The sequence below is a fragment of the Manacus vitellinus genome, unplaced genomic scaffold (genome assembly GCF_001715985.3).
Source record: "Manacus vitellinus isolate BGI_N305 unplaced genomic scaffold, ASM171598v3 scaffold_93_pilon, whole genome shotgun sequence".
Taxonomy (NCBI): Eukaryota; Metazoa; Chordata; class Aves; order Passeriformes; family Pipridae; genus Manacus; species Manacus vitellinus.
In genome coordinates this window covers 342,113-349,683 of record NW_021940884.1, presented here as the reverse complement: position 1 = coordinate 349,683, position 7,571 = coordinate 342,113, and the positions used below count along the sequence as shown (strand labels likewise).

General features: G+C 63.6%; 1 protein-coding gene across 2 annotated transcripts; it reads left to right on the top strand.

The window, feature by feature from the left end:
- Positions 1-2,770: 2,770 nt before the first annotated feature.
- LOC103761611 (hexosaminidase D) lies at positions 2,771-6,641 on the top strand. 2 transcript variants are annotated; one of them, XM_018086374.1, is made up of 15 exons: positions 2,771-2,847; positions 2,953-2,964; positions 3,039-3,135; positions 3,269-3,506; positions 3,614-3,723; positions 4,025-4,112; positions 4,193-4,357; positions 4,444-4,627; positions 4,849-4,920; positions 5,028-5,232; positions 5,332-5,414; positions 5,626-5,704; positions 5,895-5,996; positions 6,140-6,229; positions 6,335-6,641. In XM_018086374.1, the coding sequence occupies exons 3-15, from the start codon at positions 3,041-3,043 to the stop codon at positions 6,516-6,518; spliced, it is 1,695 nt and encodes a 564-aa protein (XP_017941863.1). In that variant the 5' UTR covers positions 2,771-2,847; positions 2,953-2,964; positions 3,039-3,040; the 3' UTR covers positions 6,519-6,641. The 2 variants fall into 2 exon arrangements, with proteins under 2 accessions (XP_017941863.1, XP_017941862.1); XM_018086373.1 differs by lacking the exon at positions 2,953-2,964 and having other exon boundaries at positions 2,793-2,847.
- The last annotated feature ends 930 nt before the right edge of the window (positions 6,642-7,571 follow it).

Genomic DNA, 7,571 nt, shown 5'->3' with positions numbered 1-7,571 from the left:
GGGATGCTCGGGAAGGATGCAGGGATAGCCGGGAGGATGCAGGGATGCTCAGGGCGATTGCAGGGATGCTTGTGGGGATTGCTGGGATGCCGAGCAGAGCTTGGAGGGTAACGTAGGCACGGGAATGCCCAATGGATGCCCTTGGTGTGGGCATTGTGGGGTGCGCCAGGTTTGCAGGGTGCAGGTAGTGCCCCACAGCACAGAGGGAAGGGAGTGTGTGGAAAGGCCCAGGGGGTGTCTCAGTGTCCTGGGGGGATGCGGGATGGGACAGGGGCCAGCTCTGCCCGGGGACTGGGGGAACAGCCCCTCCTGCTGCCAAGGGGCTGTAGCCCCAAGGGGAGTCCACAGTCTCTCCTCGCAGGAGCCCCGGGCTGTGGGGCTGCAGTGCCGTGGCCTCTGGGGAGGGGCAGCTCATCCTGTGGGGGGGCACAGGCTGGGAATACAGAATGGCCTTGGCCAGGTTGACCATGGAATTCTCTGGAAGCACCTGAGCATGTGCACATGTGTGTGTGCACACGTGTGAGTGTGCACATGTGTGTGTGCACGTGTGAGTGTGCACGTGTGTGAGTGTGCACATGTGTGTCCACACAAGTGTACATGGAGCAGTGTCACTCCTCCCACAGCTGCACTGTTTTGTGTGTGGAGGGAGCGAGGGTTTGGTATGGAAACAGTGGGAACACTGGAGTGCTGGGCAGCTGAGTGGCACCCGAACCCCTCACTGCTGGTCCGTGGGCTGCAGTGGCACCTGCAGGTACCCAGCGGGCAGCAGTGGCACCTGCCACCCCGGGGCACTTGGCTCCATCCTCCCCATGGCCCGGCACTCTCCATGTGCGGGTTTGGGTTTGCTTCCATCTTCCTCGGGGCTTGGGGCTCAGGCAGGTAGGTGGGGAGCTGGGCTGGATTCGGGGAGCTGGAAGCAAAACCCACGTGGGCTGTGTGGAGGCAAGGAGGGGGGCGAGGGTCTGGCCCCTCCTCACCCCATCACCATGAGGGTGTTGAGTCAGACTGGCCGGCTGTGAGGAGCCGTGGGCTCTCCTGAGCCTCCCGGGGACTGTGCCAGTGCCATCCCCAAAGCGTTGGCAGCGGAACATTAATAAATATAGCGGGTGCTAGCGGCGAGATGTCGGGTTAGAGGGGCAGCATCCATCAGCTGAGCCCTCGCTGCCAAGGGATCTCCCGATGGCACAGGGATGTGGTGTCCTGGCTGCCCCCATCACCCCTTGGTGCTGCCCCCCCACTCTGGCCAGCACCCTTCCCTCCCCCCTGGCTGCCTGGGAACGCAGACCCTGGGAACCTGCCCTATTTAAATAACATAACGTACATTAAAAACGCCGAATCCAGGCGAGCTGACAGCATCTGTCTAAATATTTATCCCTGTTCCGGTCAGGCGCTGTGTTCCCATGACAGCCCCATTAGCACTTGGCATATTTATGGCCTTCCTGGGTGCTGGGCTCCCCGTGCCATGCACCACGGGGCCACTGACCCCCCTCCCGTGTCCCCTCTGTGCTTTCCTGTGCACTTGGGGTGACCCCCAGGCTGGCAGCTGTCCCCAGCCTGGCACATCCCTGCTGGGCTGTGCTGGAGCTGCCAGGAGCATCCTGGGCAGGGCAGGAAGTGGGTACCACACTTATCCCCTGGAGCACAGGAGGTGCAGTGCCATGAGGTACCTTGTCCGTGCAGGGAAGGGAGTGCAGGGAACAGCCTGCTCCCCAAAAGCAGGCTCCAGCCCCCGAGGGGCTGGGGGTGGATGCACTGCCCCGTCCCTGCCTCAACAAATACAGAAGGACTGGAAAATAAAAGAGGGGGGGAAAGGGCGGAAATGATGCTTGTGTGCGGCTCCCGGGAGAATCTGTGCTGCTGGGACCTGGGAGATGTGCTGCCCACAGGAGGGCAGCTCTGGGCTCCTGGGGTAGGAGCTGGCATCACCGAGGGTCCCTCGTCACCTGGGCACAGGGCTGCGGGTGAGGAGGAGCCCGAGGGGACTGTGGGAGCAGAGGACATGGGGTGCTGTGGTGTTTTCCCAGGGTTTGTGTTGGGGCTGCAGAGGCTGGTGGCTCCTGGGGCTGGCAGGAGTGGTGCCCCAGTGACAGCAGTGTCCCCAGCGCTGCACTCACCAGGGTCTGGCCTGGCTGAGCATCTCCTGCTGCAGCCACAGTGCCCCTGTGTGGGACACTGTAGGCAGTCTGGGAATTGGGGCTGGTCATGTGCCATTGGATATGGAATTCTGTGCTGTCCCTCAAACTGTGGCTGTGGGAGATAGGGATAGGGCAGCTGCCACCTCCTGCTCCATGGAGGCTGCTTTGATTTGGGCTCACTTTCATCTGAGTTGAACTCCCTGTCTCAGGAGTTCTCAAAATTAGTTTACAAAGAAAATATGTCAAATGAAATTTATTCATCTTAATTGTGACACCTCTGTGACATGAGCTCATCCCTGCAGCCTGCACGGCCTGTCCTGTGTCCTGTCAGGGATCAAGCACTGCTTTAACTGGACACAGCAAGGTTTCTCACATGGCCCCTGTGGGTGCCAAGGGGGTCCAGGCTGCCACCCTCACCCCGCCAGTGCCCATGGCTGTGCTGGTGCTGTCCTTGGAGCAGCCCAGTGCTGGTGTGTGCCCAGGTGGTCCCCAATCACCTCTCCTCCATCAGCAGGGCTGTGCCGTGCCCACCCCCTGATGCCACCCCACCCTGCCGCCCTGTGACACAGCCCCTGTCTCGGGGGTGACCCCGCAGCCCGAGGGGATCCCCGTGGAGGACCTGCCCTGCCCTGTTTGCTCTGGCACTGGCCACGCCCTTGCAGGCAGAGGGAGAGGCTGATCCAGCCGCTGGCCCCACGCTGGGGCACACAAGGTAGGAGGGACACGGCACCGCTGTGCACGTCCCTGATGGGGACCAGGGTGCCGGAGGGGTTCCCCCCATGTCACCTTTCTCTGGGTCTTGTGCTACCCTGGTCAGGAGCAGGACACGGTACGTGGGGCTCTGCAGGGTCACCTGTGCTTGAGGTCCCTCTGGCCACTGCTGGACCCTGCGTGTGTCCCCAGAGATGGCCTTCCAGCGGAGCCACCGCCTGAACCTGCTGCGCCTTGTCGTGCTGCTCCTCATCGCCTTGGCCGGCATCAAGTTCCTCTTCCGTGACAGGTGAGGTGACAGCAGGACCTCAGGGTGTTTGGGGGTCTGTGGGGAGCCCCTGGGTCATGCCCAGGTAGGTGCCTGGTGCTGGGGGGGCAGCTAGTGCCCTGTGTCACCCCCGTCCCTGCTCCACTCCCTGCAGCTTTACCCTGGAGCTGCACAAGCACGTCAGCAAGGACAGCGGGTTCTGGGGGGACACAGGTGACATCGTCCAGGATGTCATCCCCCAGAGCCAGGTTCTGGAGCTCCCTGAGGCGAAGATAACGGCCCTGAGGCAAGAGCCTGGGCAGCAGGTCCCCAGGGATGTCAGTGCCACCGACATGAGGCTGGTCCACTTGGACCTCAAGGGAGCTGCGCCCAGGGTCTCCTACCTGGAGCAGGTGAGGATGCCCAGTGGCAGGGAGAAGGTGCCAAGGAGGGATGTGTTGGGGGGGGCTCAACCTGCCATGCTGTCCCCACTGCTGAGCCCACCTTGCCCACCCTGCAGGTGTTCCCCTTCCTGTCCCAGCTGGGAGCCAACGGGATCCTCATCGAGTACGAGGACATGTTCCCCTTCAAGGGGGAGCTGGAAGTCCTCAGGTCCCCGTACGCTTACAGGTGAGCAGGGCTGTGTGCTGAGCTGCCCGGCGGGGTGGCCCCGGTGGGTCCCACTGTGCCAGGGCTGGGTGTGACCCACCTGGCCCTGTGCCTGCGATAACCGTGGTCGGAGTGCCAGGCTGCGCCGCCGGCAGACCGGCTTCCTGCCCTGCTGGGACAATATTTGTGCCCCTTAGTAAAGTCCACACATGTGTGGGGTGGTGGGGGCTATATGGGCAGGGTGCCAGAGGAGGAGGGGAAGTTCCCCAAGCCCTGCCCTCTGCCCTGGCATCCCCCGGTGAGCCTGTCCCTGCCCTCCCAGTGAGGAGGACATCGAGCGGATCCAGCAGCTGGCGGAGCAACACAAGCTGGAGGTGGTTCCCCTGGTGCAAACCTTTGGCCATGTGGAGGTAGGGGGTCCCAGTCCTGCTCCCCATCCCAAATCACAGGGGCTTCCCCTGGAAACCCCCCTGATGGCTCCTTCCCGCAGTTCATCCTCAAGCACGAGAAGTACCAGCACCTGCGGGAGGTCGAGCGCTTCCCCAACAGCTTCAACCCCCACGTCCCCAACACCCTGGCCCTGCTCAGGAGCATCTTGGCACAGGTGATCGAGAAGCACAGACGCTCCACCTGGATCCACATCGGCGCGGATGAGGTGGGCAGTGGGCTGTGCAGGGACCCCAGCCCTCGCCCCAGGGGTGCTCCCAGGAGTGCTGAGCATCCCCCTTCCCCCAAGTCCAGGTTTTCCATCTCGGGGAGGGGATGGACTCCAAGAACTGGATGAGCCGCAACAAGGGCGATGTGGGGACCATGTTCCTGAAGCACATCAAGGAGGTGTTGGGCTTCCTCTCTGCGCAGTACTGGGGGCTGCGGGTGCTCATGTGGGACGATATGCTGAGGAAGATCAGCGTGGGAGCCCTGCGGGGTGAGGGGACGGGGATGGCAGTGGTGTCTCGGGTGTCAGCCGAGGCCTGTCCTGTGTCTCGGCAGTGCCTGTTCACGTGGCTGCCCTGGCACGTGTCATGCCTGGTGCTGGCAGGAGCCCATGCCTAGCCCTGTGGGAATGTGGGTCTTGGGCTGAGGAGTCCTAGGCATGCTCCTGCTGCTGGCACCAGTGCCAGTGTCCCCGTCTTGCTCTCCCTGCAGAGTCTGGGATAGCGAAGCACGTCTCACCCGTGGTGTGGTTCTACGCACCCGACTTCGAGGCTGAGCAGCTCGGTAAGGTGACGTGCCAGGCTCCTGGGGATGGTGGGGGGATCTGCCCCCAGCTCCCCACAGCCTCCTGGGCACAGTGGCACTGATGGCTCATGCCTGTCCCGCTGCAGAGCCGTTCCTCACCAAGTATGCAGAGAGTGGCTTCGAGGCAGTTTGGTTCGCCAGCGCCTTCAAGGGCACCACGGGGCCGGCGCAGACCTGGACCCCCCTGAGCTACCACCTGAAAAACCACCTGAGCTGGCTGAAGGTGATGCAGGCCCTGCCACGGCTGGCCCCGCTGCACTTCCAGGGCATCGTGCTCACCGGCTGGCAGAGGTGAGGGGCACCAGAACCCCCTCCCTGCCACCCCGGTGCCCACACAGCCACACTGGCAGCAGTGCAGGAGGCGACGGCGTGGCTGTCCCCACCCTGCAGGTACGATCACTACTCGGTGCTCTGTGAGCTGCTGCCCGTCGGCATCCCCTCGCTGGCCATCTGCCTGCAGACCCTGGTGAACGGTGAGCCAGCGGCCCTGCCGGCACAGCCGGGCTCACCCCCACCTCCCACTGCCTGCCAGAGCCTGGCCTGCTGGGAAGGGGACAGGGGGGAGATGGGAGGCAGGGGAGGAAGAGCTTCAGTCTCTCCAGTTTTGGGGGTGTGGTGAAGCCAGGGGTGAGCCTGATTGTGGGGTGGCCCAAGCCTTTTTGTCCCTCTCCTCACCCTTCCCAGGGGGCTTCACAGAAGAGGCAAAGAGGAAGGTCCTGGATGTGCTGGGCTTGGAGAGTGTGCAGCTGGAGCAGAGCACCTGGTGCGTGACCACCCCAATTGCATCAGAAGGGATGCACTGGAGGGGACCAGGGAGTTGGTCACCCAAATTCCCCAGTACCAGACCCTTCTGGGCTGAGGGCAGGCACCCTCCAGCCACACAGAGTGCTGGGGTTCACCCAGCCCAGTGCATCCCACATGCTGGGGTCTCACCTTGGCCTCCCCTTCCCCAGCGAGGGCAGGGGAGCGTTCCCTGGTGTGGAGATCTACCACATGGTGGAGCAGGTTAATGGCCACCTGAGGGAGAGCATCCTGAAGGCTCTGGAGGAGGAGAGGTAACAGGCGGCGGGAGGCAGCGGGATTGGTGGCTTGGGCCACAGGGCTGGAACACGAGAGTTTTTCCATGGGAGGGGACCTGCCTGACATGCAGCTCTCCATCCCTGGCCCCTGTGCCCCCCACTCCCTCGTACCTCCCCAGTGCCATCAAGGGCTGGTTCAGCCCCTACCATCGGAAGCACCACTTTGGGAACCCCCGCAACATGGAGAGCTTCGGCAGCAAGGTGCTGAAGTATGTGGTGCTGGGGGCTGGGAGCCCCCCCCGGGTGCCTCTGCAGGGCTGGAAGGGGTCTCAGGCTCACAGAAGGGAGCTGGACCCCTGCTGTCCCCCCACCAGGCTCCATGAGGACTGGGAGAGCTTCGTCCGTGACCTGCGTGCCCAGTTGGAGAGGGTCTACTTCCCAGACACAGTGGAGGAGTGGATGGAGGAGAACGTCAACCCCTACCTGGACCAGCTGCGGGACCTGGTGCGGGACTACCGGGCCATCATCCGCCTCAACGGCCGCCCCAAGGCCACGTAGGGGCTGCAGCCCCCCCAGCTCTCACTGCCCCCCTGGCTGGTCTTCGGGGGCCAGCACCGTGTGTCTGTTTGCTGGTGACGGCGCTGCCGCCGCCGCTCGCGCTGTACAGAGCCCTGCACACCCAGCTCCACAATAAAGTATTTTCATAGATGCTGCTGGTCCTGGAGGGGCCATGGCTCTGTGTCCTGGCCCCCATGCAGGGAGGGGAAGCTGGGACCGGTGTGGAGGGTTGAGGTCTGTCCTGGGCCCCAGTCTCTGCTGGAGCTGGAGGGGTAGGTAAGCCTCAGGGCAGAGCGTGACAGCTCATGGGGACACCTCGTGCTGGCCTCAGGGGTGGCCATGCCCTCCTTGCAGGATGGGATCCAGCTCGGTGCTGGGGCTGGGTGCTGCATGGCACAGGGAGAGGGCTGGAACCCGGGATGGGGCAGTGACAGGGGGCTGTGCAGGTGCCCTGTCAGGCTCCCACCAGCACCCACTCCCCACCCCTGTGTCAGCTTTCAGCCACCATGAATCCCTGGTCGTTGGGAGGGAGGTGAGTGTCCTGAGCAAAGCCATCCTTCAAACCCTGCCTTCATCTCTTCCCTCCTCTCCATTAATCCAGGACCCAGGGCCCCATGTGTTCCCAGACCCCTGCTGCCTCCTGCACCCAGGCAGGGGCCTCAGTGCACTCCATTCCCATCGGAAAGGCAGCTGGGGGGGGATGCGTGGGGATCTCTGCGTGGGATGAGCCCTCCTGCTGCCGGTGGTGCCTCTGGCTCCCACAGTCGGGTTTCCACGTGCCTGTTCCCTGCGGTGCCCACCCCAAACCCCCCCGTGCCTGCGGCTCTGCCCGTTCCGGGCGCTGGTTTCTCTCGGTGTGTGCAAGGCAGGAACAGGGACATTTCACTGCACATTCTTCTGCTCTGCAAAGACCAACCCGACTTGGCAAGAGCCCGAGGGAGCCGCAGGAACGCGAGGCTGGAGCTCCTCCTGCAAAGCCTGGCACAGCCAGGGAGGAGGGACAGCGTTGGTGCACCCCACTGGCCCCACAGAGCCCCGCGTCCTGTCCCGGTC